Below are 15,939 nucleotides of genomic sequence, written 5' to 3'. Positions count from 1 at the left end.
AATATGTTTTTATTGACTTTAGAGAAAAACATGAATCAGCTGCCTCCCGCATATCAGGGATTGAGCCTGCAACCTGGGAATCAAACCTGCTACCTTTTGGTCCATGGGATGACACTCAACCAACTGAGCCACAACAGCCAGGGCTCACATAGGACATTTAAAGGACCAACATTCAGAATGTCCTGGACCCTCTGAACTATGACGAGGGGCATCTGGGAGTTAGGAAGCCCGGGGGTCTGGAGGTTCGGGGAAGTCGGCACCTGAGCCACAGACGTGTGAGCAGACCTAGGTCTGTCTCAGGTAGCACACAGCATGGATAGAGGCCAGCTGTGAAACTGGCCCCACTTCCTGGGATGCACCGTTAGGCTCCGAGAGGAAAAGTGGAGCCCCTGGGCACCGACCTGAGGCTGCAGGCCATGTCTTCACCTGCCCGCCCCCCTCATCAGGCCTTGGCTGATGAGGCTCCAAAAGCCACACTTGAAGAATGACTATTTTTAAAAAAAATTATTTATTTTTAGAGGGAGAGAAACATCGATTGTTATTCCACTGGTGTACGCGTTCCTTGGCTATTTCTTGTATGTGCCCTGACTAGGGATTCAACCCCCAACCTTGGTGTGTGGGGACCACGCTCTAACCAACTGAGCTGCCTGGCCAGGTCAAGGATGACCACCTTTTAATGTACTAGTAAAGGGCCTGAGTGTGTGGAATGCTGTCACTGGCGAAGGGACAGAATCACCTTCCTATAAAATCCATCAGGAATCTATTTACAGGGCTTGGGGGCCCCAGTCAAGGGCAGCTGAGGGGCATCCGCCGCCAGAGCCCCCCACACAGGCAGTTCTTGATCCAGCGCTGTTCCCATTGTTTGACGGCTGTTGTCTTGTTGGGAGACTTGAGCATGGTAACACAGCCACACCTGCAGACAGATCTGGGTGGTAGCATGTGCTGGCAGGGCCCTCTCTCACCTGCCACTGGGCCCTTGCACATGCTGTTCCCCCACCAGGAATACTATTCCATACACTACCCTCCACACTGAGCTAACTCTTCCACATCCTCCCGTCCAAGTTTAGGCATTGCCCCTTCACCTCCCTCAGTGAACGAGGCAAGGGTAGGGATTCCAGTCCTGGCTTAGACATGCCCTAGTGGTGTGACCTGCGAGTGAGAACCTGTGTCTGGGATCGTGTGGCAGCAATCAGGGCCACGTCTGCAAAGGGCCAGCACAGGGCCCAGGCCTCATACTGCTGTGGCTGTGCCTTCATTCCTGCGCTAGGAGCTCTGCAGGAGCACAGCAGTATGGTCACCTGATCAAGGGCTGTGTGGTCACCTGATCACCATCGTGCCCCAGGAAAGGAAGCCCAGGACCCCCAGAGGCAGTTTGTCCGTTACAGAAACTGCCTGGTGTGCCCTCTCGGCAGCCCCACAAGTGGGGGAAGTGAAGTTCACAGACAAACCTCTCACCCTGTGGTCACCTGGTGGCAGAGTGAGGACAGTGTTTGCCGCGGGACTGACAAAGGGTCCACAGTGGGGGGCTCACCTCGTACAGGCCTTGCACTCCTCCGTGGGGTGGGCTCCCAGGTGCAGCCTCCGCAGGTGGTCAATCTTGGGCTGGCCCGTTGCCCTGGCCGATGAGAGGGGAGAGCAAAGGGGATCAGGCCTCCAACCCCACAACACACAGAGAGATGCATGCACATGTGCACACATGCGAACACAGATGCATGCACACACGACACATCCACTGTGGCAAAACACAAGGGAGTGTGTGCATGTAGGTGTGCATCTACAATCCCTCTACACACAGAGACACCCTGCAGGGATGGTGCGGACACCCTGGACGACACCAGAGAACCTGGCAGTAGGAGCTTCTGCAGGAGTGGACCTGGTGGCTGGGGCAGGACAGGTGGTTATATTCATTTAAAACATGTTTGGAAGTTTCCAGAACAAAGGGTTTAAAACCTCTCTGTAACCAGCATACTCATTCATAAAGTCTTTTCTGAACCCCCAAAAAGAGGGAAGCCTGCGATTCATCAGGGCGTGACACAAGAAAGGAAATGCACGGCGGTCTCAGAGGTAGGACCCCAGGGTGTGAATGTTTATTTCCTTTATTCACCTGTTTTATTTACTTTTTTTACCTTCACCCAAGGATATGTTTATTGGTTATTTTTAGAGAGGAAGGGAGAGAGAGAGAGAAAGAGAAACATCAATTGGTTGCCTCCAACCAGGGATTGAGCACACAACCTAGGTCGGCCTGTGGACTGAAGGGTCCTGGGTTCAATTCCAGTCAAGGGCACATGCCAGGGTTGCGGACTCAATCCCCAGTAGGGGGTGTGCAGGAGGCAGCAGATCAATGATTCTCTCTCATCATTGATGTTTCTATCCTCTTTCTCTCTCCCTTCCTCTCTGAAATCAATAAAAATTTTTAAAAATTTAAAGATAAAGAAATAAAAAGACTGAGGTGATGGTGGAGAGAAGTGACAGATACTAGGAGGAGGTGCGGGGGGATTCACTGCCTAAGCTAGGGACCTCCCCAGGGACAGCATTCGGGTCAAGGTCAGAGGAAGCAGCAGGCACAGCATAGCAGCCCTGAGGCAGAAGCATGAAGGGGTCGGGTAGGCTCAGTGGGGGGAACCCTCCGGAAAGAATATGCAAAGGGCCCGAGGCAGAGGGCACGCACCTGATAAGGCCATCCAGCTGCAAGGTGGTGGCGCTGCCGGGGAGAATGGGAGCCTTGCCGAAGTGCAGACGCAGGGGCTGCTTGGGCTGCAGGCGGCTGACCAGGCCGTCACTGACGGGCAGCCAGTCCAAGCTGGGAATGAGCAGCTGGCTGGGCAGCAGGCAGCACTCATCAACGAGTGCCTCGTCTGGCTCACTGGTGGGGCCCTCGTCACGGCCTGCAGAGAGGGACCGCGGGGATGTCGTGGTCAGCTCAGCGCTCAGGGACCAGGTTTGGGCCCAGCTCTGACCCGGCTTCCAGAGTTGCCCTGGAAGCTCCTCCCTCTCTGGCCTTCTCTATAGAACGGGAACCCAATCACTCATTTGAAAAACATTCAGTGAGCACTGGGTGCCTTCCTAGGAACAGGGCTGCAAGGACAACAGAAATGTAATCTGGTGACTCGAGACAAGCCACTAGGTGCCTAATAACAGCTAATGTTTAATGAGCACCCACCCCGTGCTTGGACCCGTGCTGGGTGCTGGGTAAACAGTAGAGACTAAGACAGAGCTGGTTCGATTTGTGGGGGGGGCTCAGCTAGGGTTTATATGCTGGTTCGGGGCTGGGAATCTCACAGCAAATCCAGAGCTTGGTGAGCAGGCGGAAGAGCAGGGACATGCTGTCCTGAGTGTCAGAGGTGGCTGTGTACACGGGCAGGCAGCTGGGCTTCAGCAGGCCCCAGATGCGGATGACGACCATCAGCTCCCGCAGCATGCCGAGCGAGGTGCCGTCCCGCAGGAAGCTATGTCCAGGCCGCAGCGGGGCGCCCTGCAGGAAAAGGCACTCAGGCTGGGTATTTAAATGTGGGCCACATCCTATCACCTCCATGGGTCCTGGGGGAGGGGGCTTCGGGGAGGACTTGGGAGGGGGCACACCTGGTTGGGCAGGCTGGCCAGCAGGTAGAGCACGAAGTCGCCCACCCACTGCAGGAGCTGCTGCAGGGCCTGAAGCGTGTTCATGTCCAGGACAAACTCCTCTGTTTTGAGGTTGATCATGACCTTGTCGATATCTGGAAGGGGAGGGTGGTCAGGTGGCTGGGCCCCACCATGCACAGAGACCAACCCTGCTTTGCACCCGGGGCGTCTTATTACCCACCAGCACCCAAGTGAGCTGGGCCTGACGAGGTCAACCCAACACTGAACAAGCAAGTGGACAAGATGGCTGAGCTGAGGAGCCTGGAGGAAAGGGCTGGACCTAGAGCAACAGTGTCCACTGCCAGCTCTCGGACAACCACCATGTCCCTCGGGCCAACCTGCACTGGGCCCCTTGCAGCTGGTTAACATCTGTCCCTGGCTCCAGGCAGCCCTGAGGGCCAAGGCCTCCACTCCCTTCAGTTACCACCCCCATGCTTGGCACAGTCAGCTCCCAGTGGACAGTGTGTGGGTGGGTTAGGACATTCCCGCACACAACTGTGCATGTGCAGCAGCTCAGGGTGGCCTGCTGGGTGGGGGCAGGACCCACCAACGTCTGTGATCTTGGCGCAGATCTCCGTCAGCCGGTCGCCGGGACTTTTGTCGGGGGTGTTGAGGATGTGTGGGCGCAGCAGGGACTTGAGAGTGGAGCTGATGGCGATGAGAAAGAGCTTGGCGTGGTAGTCACACACGAGGGTCACGGTGCAGGGCGAGAGCTTGCAGAGCGAAGCCTTCATGGCCAGGATCCGGGTGGAGAGGACCTGGGGGGTGTAGTGTGAGGAAGTCACTTTGCCAGTGTGTAGCTCGGGGGGCAAACTGAGACAACCTGCTTCATGTCTCTGTGCCTTACCTCCCTATGGCAGAATCAGAAAAGAGAACCTATCTCACAGAATGGGGAGGGGGTCAGCCTGGGAGTGGCCCTGCCCCAAGGGGACACTAGGGCCTCCTCTGGGGACATTTGTAGTTGTCACATGGGGGTGTTCCTGGCATTGAGTGGGTGGGGGCTGCTCAACACCCCACTGCGCCCAGGTCAGCTCCCCCACCACTGACCTGGCCGAGATGTCAGCGGTGCCGAGGGGAGACCTGGTCTCATGGGATGGGTGAATGCACGAAAGAATTAAAATGCTTTAGGTTACTGCCCATAAGCAGTGATATTTTTTTTAATCCAAATGTGTTTATTGGGATGGTTTCCCACTCATCTTGATTCGAGGTGCTTTCGGTGCCGCTTCCCTCTGAAGGAGCTTCCTCTGTCAGCCCTGCTTTCCCTCCCGCCGGCTGACAGAGGACAACGGAGCAACCGACACACAAAACCACCGTTGGTGCCTGGCTGAAGGCGGTGGTGGTTTACAGCATCCTGGGCACTTCACAGCCATGAAGTAGGAACTGGGGCTCTGCACCGGGCGCTTCTTCTCGTGTCTCCTCCTCTCCTCTTCGGGAGAGGGACGGAGGAGAGCCTTAGCGAGCGGCATATTGTCGTGGGGAGGTCATCACCGCCGGAAAAGGCAGCAGTGATTTTATTTCCACTACGATCACCCCAGAACCTCTGCTGCACCCTCACATCCACCCAGATAATCCACTCATGTCCCATCAGGCTGCTCTGATGAGGGGGACCTTTCCCCACTTTACTGTCTTACTGGTCATCGCTGGCACGGAGGAAAGCTACCGACTTCTGGAACTGTCCTCTGCAGCCTCCACGCTGAACTCGCACTGGAGTTCAGGGACCCTCGAGGTGACTGTGGTCTCACAGGCACACAATCATGTCTCCGGGTCACTGTTCTCTCTTCCTTTCTGATCTCTAAGCCTGTTTATTGCTCCTGTCTCATGAGGAACCCCCAGCTCCACATGCACGCACACGCGTGCACTCCAAGCAGTTTGAGAAGAAAGCCCCCACTGGCAGCAGAGGCGGTGGCCCCAGGGGTTCACGTGTCACCTACAGGGCTCTGACTTCCCACAGAAATCTCTCCAGATGAAGGACTAGGTAAGAAGGGAGGGGGCATCCTGTCAGGTGACGGCACGTGGCCCCAGACTACCTGCTGAAGGGCAGCTTTCTGGCGCGTGTACTCCTCGTGCAGCCGCTCCACCAGGCTCTGCACCATGGTGGGCTGCACGTGCAGCAGGATGTCCCACCAGTCATAGCCGGTCACCATGCAGTACTCCAGCAGGAAGAGCAAGTGCCGCAGGGCCAGGTTCACATCCAGCGTGTGGCCCATGGAGGGCGAGATGCGCAGCATGCTCAGCTGTGGGAGAGGGAACGGCAGGTGAGGCCACTAAGGCTCCGGGCACCATGTCCCTCCAAGGGCTTAAGGTCCTGCTGCTGTGTGGGCAGAGCCTGGTGTGCGGAAGTGTTAATGGGTTTGAGGGAGCTGTGCAGTGCTCCCCAAAAATGGCCCAAGCGGCCACCCTGTACCCACAGGCACCTTGGGAGTGACCGGAGCCTTCACTTAGGACACAAATGAACACACGATGGACACAAACCCATGTGGGAGGGGGCGTGGGGACCTCCAGACACAGACAGTTCCCCAGGGAAGCTGAGCACCTCATGCAAGACAGGCCTGTGGACGGCAGATGGCCCCTAAATGCAGGTGCTGAGGAAATGAACCAGGATTCAGGTAGACACCAAAACAAGTGGCAGGCGCCCGACAGTGACCAGACGGAGCCCATTTCCTCCAGGACAGCCAGGGGGAGGGAGAGGGGGGTGCTCCCACACAAACACACACTAAGTGGGCAGCTTTGGAGCACCTGGGACAGTGCTTACCTTCCCATGGTTGTCAATGCCCACGAGGGCCAGGGAGGTCCAGGACAGCTGCATGGCCTTGAAGTGGACGGTGGGGCCCGTGGTCCGAGGGCGCTTGATAGCTGGCTCATCCATGGAGCGCGGAGCGGTGGAGCTGTAGAAGATGGCCATGGTCTGCAGTGACAGCCGGTGCACGATGTGGACGCTACCGTCATGGAAGGCCAGGGCCAGCCCTAGGGGCGGGGCACATGCAGGGTCGGGGCGGGAAGGGCCTAGAACAGGCCCACGGGCAGCTGTGGGGCTGCCCAGTTCTGAACAATGGGAAGTGACTACTCTGGGGCTGGGTGAGCCCCAAGCCACAAAGGGCCACCACCCCATGACTGGCTGGCTGCCCCCATCGCCGTTACCCCCTCTTCCTTTGCTACCAGCCTATGAGAGTCAGTGGAGCAAGCCACTGCCGCTCAGGCTGCATATCCCCGGCCCCCTTGCGGCGGCACTAGGTTTTAGCTGATGTGAGCAAACGCACAACTCCCAGGGGGGCAAAGTGGAGGGGACAGGAGCACACGAAGAGCCTCAGAGCAGGAACAGAGGTCAGCAAGGTCAGGGGCTCCTCAAGCCCAAAGCTTGTAACGAATGTATAACAGGGTTGGGGCTGACTGTTAGCCATCCCAGTGCTTCCCGCCTGATTCACTCATGGTCACAGGCTCCGGGCACTGAACCCAGGATCAACGTCTCAGCTGCTTATCTGGAAAGTTTGCCCCCAAGTTTCCAACCTCTGCCTGACTGGTTTCTAACTGCCCTTTATGAGCTAAAGAAGCAGCTTTTCATCAGCCAGCCTCCCAGCCCTTTGAGCTTGTCTGATCCTGAAAGTGGGGCCACCTCCTCGCTGGGAACTGACTTGACACCAGACGCAGCCCCGAGACCGCCGTACCAAGGCCAGGGTAGAACTGCGTGTCGCTGGCCACCTTCAGGTCAGTGTTGGTGAGCGAGATGGGCAGCTTGGGCAGTGCCACGGCAGACACTCGATCCAAGTCGTTGGTGGCTGACAGGATCCGCCATTTGAGAATCATGGGCTGCTTGTCGCCAACTGAAAAGGGGGCAGGGACACAAGACAGCAATGGAATGAAGACAAGACAAACACCACAATGGGGGCCCCGACAGTGGTCAAGTCCCCTTCTCTGATCCCAGTGCCTGTCCCCCACAGGGGCCCTACCCCAGCCCTGGCCACCCAGTACATCATGCCCCAGCCAGGTGGTTGGTGCAGGACAGGTATATGACCCAAGGTGGCCAACAGAACTCAATCCTGGGACTTCCTGGGGACGGGGAGGAGGTATCCTTCAGGAAGCTGTCAGCTGGTGGTAGTGGGTACCCACTTGATGGACCCAACACACTGAGAAGGGGGACACCACCCTCGATATCCTGCCGCCACACAAACCCCCAAATTCCCCTCATAACTCAGCCAGCTTAGGTTTGGTTTTGTCCCTTATGATCTAAGAGATCCTAGGTAGGACCCCATCTCTCCCCATCAGATGAGATGCATCCCCTTCCTGTACCCACCCCCTCAGTGATGATGAAGCCCCTGCCCCAACAAGAAGTGGACTGATTTCTGTGAATCTGGGCTTGGCCAGTGGGCGCTGGTGAACGTGATGTAAGTAAAGGGTCAGACAGTGCTTGTACCCAGGACACTGAGTTAGCAGACTGGGCTGCGGGGATGTGCGCCATGGGAGGATGGGCCCAGCTGGTGGTCAGCAGCCTGAGCCCGGAGGCACATGGAACCAAGTAGGTTCAGCCAGGTGACCCAGCCTAGAATAGTATGGGCTGTGGTTTTTTGTTGTTTGGTTTTTTTTAATCCTCACCGGAAGCTATTTTTTCCATTGATTTTTAGAGAGAGTAGAAGGGAGGGAGGAGGGGGGAGAAAGAGGAAGAAAGAGAAAGAGAAATATTGACACGAGAGAGATACATCGATTGGTTGCCTCCAGCACACACCCCAACTGGGGCGGGGATCGAACATGCAACCCAGGTAAGTGCCCTTGACCGGGAATCGAACCCACGACGCTTCCGTCTGTGGGCCAACACTATAAACACAGCCAAACCGGCCAGGGCTGGGCTGTGGTTTGTTACTGACTGTCAGAGGGCTCATCTCTGCCACCATCCATGTCCAGATTTGTGCCCCAGGTGGCTCCTCACAGTTTATAAGCCCTCAGGGGACACTGCAGCCCAGAGAGGTTAGAGTGGATTTCAGCATCTGGCATGGAAGACACTAGAGTGTCAAGGTAACAACCACAGCAGACTTCCAGGGAGGGTTTGTGGGCTGGGAACTGTGCCCAGCATTTAAACCCTTCCTGCCCCCCTGCTGCACATGGAGGCACTAATGCAGCCCTGCCTGCCCCCTGTGGGGCCACCAGCCATGTCTAAAAGCTCCCTGGGATGCTGGTCCAGGGACAGGGCAATGTGGCCCTCTTCAAGTTAATTACTCTGCAGCCACAATAGACGGCTTATGTAACCACCTTGAGCAGCGAATGGAGCCTCAAGGGGCCTCTTGACACAGCTTCATTAGCAGCTTTTGTTGAGCAGCAACCCGCCCCCAACATCCAACTACCCCAGAGTCCATTAGCACTCATCAGCAGAAAGCGGAGCTTTCTTTTGCCAGGAAAACATCTACATCTGTGTCTCGGCGCAGGGTTTACCCCCCACAGCCGCGCCATCAGGGGTTGAAAACCAGTAGCTTTTCCAGCTTCCCACTGACTTCAGGCCAGGCCAGGCCAGTGTGTTCCAGGGTCTGTACTGAGGAGGGGTTGCCAGTCTTGGGGCCATCCTGAGCCATGGTCTCCCCATGGGTGAAAGAATGGAGGAGAGGGAGGTGAGACTGTAGGCTTGTTCTTGGTAAACTCAGTTAAGCCCTCCAGCCTCAGTTTCCTCACTCTAAACCAGGGTTCCTGCAAGATTCCCTGGCTTTTAGGATTAAGTGCCTCCCTGCAGCCAATCCCCCCTGCTGAGCTGGTTCAGCTCCTGGCTCTGTGCCCAGGACTTTTGCCCTGCTCTTCCTCCACCAGCCTACACGCCCTACAGGTTTCAGGTTGCGGTGGCTGGGCTGCCTGCTGGGTGACTACAAGTAAGGACTTCACCTCTCTGAGCCCAAGTTTCCCCAATTTAAAAGTCAAATGCCCAGCCCCATCGAGGAGACTCACCCACAGGAGAGATCTGCTGGAAGATGTTGTTCACGGGGAGCCCCTCCTTCCGCAGGGACCAGCACTCCACAATGCTGCTTGTCTGGCTGGAAGCGCACAAGAGCACCTGGGAGGACAAGGGGTGACTGGAGGCTGCGGCGGCACCTTGGGCATTCACACCTTATGGGAGGGCTGGCTCTAACCCAGGCTCAGATGCTGGCCTCCTTATCTAGCTACCTCCCCTCCCTAGGCCTGTGTCTCCTCAGTCGCTCACACTGGCCCTGGCCTCACAGCCGCTGTGGACTCGAACCCAGGACTACATACCCACCACTCTGCTGGAACAGTACACATCACCCCCATGGTGCCCTCTCTGGTACTTTAGACCTTATTGCTGCATTGTTATGACGGGAACATAGTGACTTAGTGGGGTCAACTGAACAACAGCCTCAAAGATATTCCTGTCCTGGTCTCAGGACCTGTGGACATGTCACCTCACATGATAAAGGGGCTTTGCGGGTGGGTTTAAGTCAAGGACTCTGAGGTTCTGAGATAGGGACGATTCTGGAGTCCCTGAAGAGCCCAGTGTCATCACAGAGTCCTCACGAGAGAGGCAGAAGGGTCAGAGATGGTAGAGGCTGTGCTGCTGGCTGTGAAGATGGAGGAAGGTGCCAAGAACCAGGGATGCGGCACCTCCAGAAGCTGGAAACGGTTTTCCTTGGAGCTTCTGGAAGGACCAGCCCTGCCTACACCTGGGTTTAGCCCCGTGAGACCCACGTTGGACTCCCGATCCAGGACTGGAAATGAGAAATGGGTGGCACTGTAGCCGCATCCCAGGTGGCCTCACCTGCTCAGACATGTCTCGGGCCAGGAATTTGAGGTGGGTGATGGCGGGGAACTTGTCCTTGCGGTTGAGGTCGGTGGTACAGCGCATGAAGAGCGAGGGCAGGATCTCGGTGTCGATGCGACACTTCTCGCTAACCACACTCACGCACACCTTGTAGAACTGCACGGGGGAGGCGCTGCTGCCATCCGCCGTGGCCACCACAATGTTGCCGCCACCCGTGAAGGCAATGTCGGCCAGGGCAACACGGCCACGCAGCCGGCACAGGCTCTCCGTCGATGTCAGCACCTGCCCACTGGGCTTCAGGAGGGACACAGTGACCAGGCCGCTGACTGTCACTGCGATCCAGCCCTCCATGGGCTTGCCCCCAAACAGAGTGAGCGACGGTGAGAACTTGACTCGGGAGAACTTCTCCCCGAAGCTGGAGGCACCTGACTGCAGGAGAGTGAGCGAGGGTTCTTAGTATTGGTTCCACCCCCACCTCGGGCCTGAGGAAAGATGCCCCATTGAGCTGTTAGGGGTCTGCCTCTTGTGACCCGACGACCCCCTTCTGGGAGTCACACCCACAGAAACAGGAACAATGGGGTAGAAGCTACAAAAGCGTGGACTTGAATTCAAATCCTGCCTCGGCCACTTGAGCACTGTCATATGGGCCTCTCTGACCCTCAGTTTCCTCATCTGTACTTCAGAGGACCCTGCTGAGAGTCAAATGACTGAACACATGAAGGACGGGAGTCAGCAAGCTTCTCCTACGGGACCAGACACTCGGTATTTTTAGGTTTGCAGGCCAGGTGGCCTCAGCTGGTGGACTACTTGCTCTTTCTCTGAGTCTGTAGAAGCAGCTGCCAATGAGACTGTCCACAGACACAGGTGGGGCTGCGTGTGGCCCGCTGGCTGTACTGTGCAGACCCTGCGCTAAGAATTCAGGAGGTACCACAAAAGTACTGGCTGCTGCTCTTTTATGTCAAATTAGGTTTAAGCTACGATTTATGTGCAACAAAATTCACTCTTTTTTAAGCATATGGTTCCATGGGTCTTGACAAACGTATTGTCATGGAAAACCACTAAAATCGTGGCCAGAATCCACTCCCCTCAAAAGGGCCCTCATGGCCCTTAGCAGTCAGTCCCCATCCACCCTACCCTGGGTCCTGGTTGTGTTGTTAGTTTTGCCTTTTCTAGAATTTTACCTGAGTGGAACCAGTGTGCAGCCTTTAGGCCTGGTTTCTTTCCCTCAGCATGACACTTGTGAGCTTTGTCTGTGCTGTTTAATCACTGAAACAGCACTGAGCTGGAGGCGACACAGGGTTTCTCTAAGTGGTCTGAGAGCACTGGTACACCCCTCTCCCGTGAGCTGGAACAGAATGCAGGTTCCTGGGCCTCTGGCCTGTGCCAGGCCCCAGGCTGACTCCTCTCATGCATTCTCTCAATGAATCCTCACCAGGACCCACCACCAACCCCACTTGGTAATAAGCACAGTGATGCATATAGGCATGAAGTCAGAATTTTAACTCAGGTTTCCCTTGATCTAGGACAGTGGTCGGCAAACCGTGGCTCGCGAGCCACATGCGGCTCTTTGGCCCCTTGAGTGTTCTAACGCCACTTCTTCAAAATAGACTCGCCCAGGCCGAAAACCGACTTCTGCGCATGGGCCACGAAGTTTCAATCGCACTGTACGTGCGCGCCTGCACGTGGTATTTTGTGGAAGAGCCACACTCAAGGGGCCAAATAGCCTCATGTGGCTCGCGAGCCACGGTTTGCCGACCACTGCCCTAGCCAGTTTGGCTCAGTGAATAGAGTGTCAGCCTGCGGGACTGAACAGTCCTGGGTTCGATTCCGGTCAAGGACACATGCCCAGGTTGTGGGCTCAATCCCCAGTAGGGGGTGTGCAGGAGGCAGCCCATCAATGATTCTCTCTCATCATTAATGTTTCTCTCTCTCCCCTTCTCCCTCTCCCTTCCTCTCTGAAATAAATAAAAAATAAATAAATTTTAAAAAAAGAACAACAGAAGATGCTGGTGGTGGGGGAGGAGGAGCCAAGTTGACGGATGGATAAAACAAGTGGTCTCGTCTACCACACTTACTCAGGCAGACACCCACCTTTTCTACGTGCAGTGCCAACTTCACACCATTGTGCAGCCAAGACAGGGCCACGATGGGGTCCCCCTCCACCAGGCTTCCCATAGGGCTCTCCCAGCTGTTGGCCAGGTGGTCCGCCATGCTCCAACACTTGATTTGTCCATTGGCATCAGCTGACAGGAGCCGGGAGCCTGTGTGAAGCAAACCTGCATCACAAATCCCCACCAAGGGCAAGGACTATTACCCGCAGTACTTCAAGGACCTGGGAGAAGCCAGCCCAGGGGAGATGGAGCAGGGGAGAGGCACAAGGCATGATGCGGAAATGGCTCTGAACACGGGAACAGGAAAAGCAGTAGCCGCAAAGCCGTAAATCGAAGGTTCCAGTCCCAGCTCTGACTCTGGGGACAGGACCAAAGAAATACAGAACACATCTCCCTGGGATTCGGGATCAAGTGTGAGCATCACCATGGTCTCCTTCAGCCACACAGGACCCTACCAACCTTACCAGCCCCGCCCTCACCTGACTGGTCCCACTCGAGGCAGGTGATGGCCTCGCTGTGCTCGGAGCTGATGGAGTGCACGTCCCAGGGGTGCTCCGTGTCCAGAATGTGGATCAGGCGGGTCAGGTCTGCAAGAGACGGGACGGGGCATGGTCAGTTCAGTGACAATGATGTGGCTCTGAAGTCATGGAGGAACCCAGCAAAAGTCTCACCCAAAGGGAAGTCATGGAGATGCTGCTGACCATATACACAGCCTGGGAACGAATGCGGAACAGGCTTGTGCTCCCTCGGGAAAAAGAGCAGGCCTGTGAGTTTGACACCAGTGTGCCTACGACTACGTGTTTTAGAGACCCAGAAAACAGAACGGGAAGAGAATGGCCCCAAAATTCTAACAGTGTGCTTCTCCGTGGAAGGTAATAGGTGATTCTCTTTATCCTAAATTTCTGTGCTTTTCTAATTTTCTCTAACAGGTGCGCATTACTCAAATGATGGAGAGAAGACTGCGGTGGGCATGCACCTTAGAGGCTTTCAAAAGTCACAAGTGACATGTGCCCTGGCCAGTGTGGCTCAGTTGTTGGGCATCATCCCATGCACCAAAAGGTTGCTGCTTCAATTCCCAGTCAGGGCACATGCCCAGGTTGTGGGCTTAATCCTCAGTGGAGGGCATGCAGGAGATAGCAATCAATGCTTTTCTCTCACATCAATATTTCCCTGTTTCCTGCTCCCTTCCTCAAAATCAATAAAAACATATATTTTTAAAAAAGTGATATGTAAGGTATGTTAAGTGAGACTCAAATCTCCAACAAGCCTGAGTAAAATGCTCACCTTTCCCTTCTTCTATCCTGCAGGGGTGATCCCAGTGTCCCCCAGGCACCAGATGTAGGAGATCACCATCACAGAGCCATCAGTTAAATTGGGTGGCTCACTGAGGAAAGCAGCCACCAGTTAAATGGGAGGTGGGTCACCGAGGAGAGCAAGCATCCGTTAAATAGAAGGCTCACTTAGGGTTGCAGCCATCCGTTAAATGCATCTGCCCTTTGCATACCTGAGAGGCTGGGGCCCTCACCACCCCCCAATTGTGAATGAGGAAGGACTGAAAGGGCCTGGACAGGTTGGAGGTGGCTACCAGGCAGGCTAGAGACATGGAGTCACCCATGCCAGGCACCATGGGAGCCAGGGGTATAACAATGTGTGGGGAGGGGAGAAGAGGAAATGGGAGCCGGGCTGGAGGTGAAGGGGTGTACCCTGGTCGTCATTCCGAAGGTCCGTGGTGAAAGCGATGAGGTTGCGGCAGGACCAGGCGCAGGCCAGGGGCACTGACGGACAGTGGGTGCTCTTGGGCCACTTCTCCCACTCGCAGACATAAGCCAGATCCATTGTGCCCACCGGCCACAGGTCACACACGGAGAACAGTCACCTGAGGAAGAGAATGACCACCTGAAGGAGGAAGTGACAGGGAGGACTGGCTTGCCTTTGCCAAGTGCCTGCAGGGTGCTGAATGCCATGCTGGATGCTGGGTCACCATGAGGAATGAAAAGGACCCAATTCCTGCCCTTGGGTCTTATGTGTGTGTGTGTGTGTCAGGGGGGAAAGCTGCATTTTAAACAGGGCAGGGGAGGCCTCACCGGGAGAAGACATGTGAGCATAGGTGCAAGGGAACGCACAGAGGCATGCAGCTATCTGGGGAAGCGTACTGCTGGTGGAGGGAACAGCCAGTGCAAAGGCACAGAGGGTGGATGGAGCCTGGGGTGTTTAAGAAGTGGCCTGGTTATTGGAGTAAGGGTGGGAGGCGACAGTGCAGGGTCCTGGCTTTCCCCTTGCACGGCATGCAAGACCTGGGAAGGCAGTGATTTATTTCTATTTCAGCAGGACCCTCCGCTGTCTGGAAGATGCAGCTGGGGAATGGGGTGAGGTGACTGCACTGGTCCAGGTGAGCAGTGGAAACTGAGAAGAGGTCAGACTCTGGGTCTGTCCATAAGGAAGGGCACCGGCTGGGCTACCTTCAGCAGAGTTGGGAAGACAGGTTGGGGAAGTCAGCAGTTTATTTTTGGTGTGGACTTACGGATTGTAAGAGTAACAATAACGGTGAACTCCTCAGTGCTCTCTATGTGCCTGGCATCGATTACGGGTTATTTCCTTTCACCATTACAAATGCCCCGTGAAGTTAGTATGATAAATGCTTTTTTCAATCACAACCCCCACGTCCGAATTCTTCAGGCCCCGCCCCCAAAGCCCTCTTTCCCCCTTCTCCTTCCATCTTTGCTTTCCAGACCCTGCACCCAATTTGCCTCTAGAACCTCCAGGCCCAGCCTGAGCTCATAGGCTTCACCGCAGGGACTCCCGAACAATCCTCAGGTCCGCTCCCAAAGTCCTCCAGCCCCGCCCCTAACACCCTTTGCTGTCCAGACCCCATCCCCACAACAGGGCCCTCCAGGTTCCGCCTCCAATTCTCCCCTACAACTCCAGGCCCAACCAGGGACCACATGCAACCACTAGGTCCCGTCCCCAACCCCCCCCCCCAAAAAAAAAACCCTTTAAACTCCGCCCCCAATTCGCCCAGGACCCTCCCCAGAGAGAAACGATCCCTAGGCTCCGCTGCGATTTCCCCCCGGATGAGGACCCAACTCCCGCAACAACCCCAGACCACGCCCAGGCCGCATACCCAGCACCCTTTGCTTTTCCGACCCGCCCTCTGACCCCGCAGGCCCCGCCCCAGGCCCTCGAGTCCCCGCCTCCTCCGGGACGCGCTCCCGTGGGGCGCCCGGAGGCCGGCCGACCCCTCTGGACCCCCGTGCCTCTGGCTCACCGGGCCAGTCAGGGCGCTGCGGCCGCAGCCCGCACTCGTCCTACCTCCCCGGCTCCGGTGCCGCCATCTTCCCTGGGACCAACGAGTCGCCCGCGCAGCGCGGCCGCTTCCCAGAGATTTCTGGGACGGCGGCGGCTCTGGCTCCGCCCCACTTCCGGGCTTGTTTGTCTGTGAGGCTTAATAGGCTCCCAGCAGCTGCC

At 56.3% G+C, this 15,939-nt stretch overlaps 1 protein-coding gene and 1 pseudogene across 1 annotated transcript; both read right to left on the bottom strand.

The window, feature by feature from the left end:
• On the bottom strand, positions 1-15,855 carry MED16 (mediator complex subunit 16). Its single transcript, XM_008150828.3, has 15 exons — positions 15,740-15,855; positions 14,178-14,350; positions 12,954-13,061; positions 12,455-12,624; positions 10,361-10,792; positions 9,538-9,643; positions 7,281-7,436; positions 6,371-6,582; positions 5,646-5,852; positions 4,166-4,376; positions 3,580-3,713; positions 3,280-3,472; positions 2,669-2,885; positions 1,532-1,615; positions 1-913 (listed from the first exon to the last, which is right to left on the bottom strand). Exons 2-15 carry the CDS (start codon positions 14,308-14,310, stop codon positions 787-789), a joined length of 2,490 nt encoding a protein of 829 aa, XP_008149050.1. The 5' UTR covers positions 14,311-14,350; positions 15,740-15,855; the 3' UTR covers positions 1-786.
• LOC129149435 (40S ribosomal protein S27-like) lies at positions 4,785-5,636 on the bottom strand (annotated as a pseudogene).
• Positions 15,856-15,939: the final 84 nt, after the last annotated feature.

The sequence above is a fragment of the Eptesicus fuscus genome, chromosome 6 (genome assembly GCF_027574615.1).
Source record: "Eptesicus fuscus isolate TK198812 chromosome 6, DD_ASM_mEF_20220401, whole genome shotgun sequence".
NCBI classification, from domain to species: Eukaryota; Metazoa; Chordata; class Mammalia; order Chiroptera; family Vespertilionidae; genus Eptesicus; species Eptesicus fuscus.
Note: the sequence above shows the minus strand (reverse complement) of the source record. Positions and strands in the feature narration are given on the sequence as shown.

What these genes read in the sequence shown, in the direction of transcription:
- MED16 (XM_008150828.3), bottom strand. Translation starts at nt 14,310, where the DNA reads ATGGATCTGGCTTATGTCTGCGAGTGGGAGAAGTGGCCCAAGAGCACC. An exon ending in CCTTCGGAATGACGACCAGG is followed by an intron (nt 13,062 to 14,177) that starts GTACACCCCTTC and finishes CGTCTCTTGCAG; the next exon opens with ACCTGACCCGCCTGATCCAC. An exon ending in CCTCGAGTGGGACCAGTCAG is followed by an intron (nt 12,625 to 12,953) that starts GTGAGGGCGGGG and finishes TGCTTCACACAG; the next exon opens with GCTCCCGGCTCCTGTCAGCT.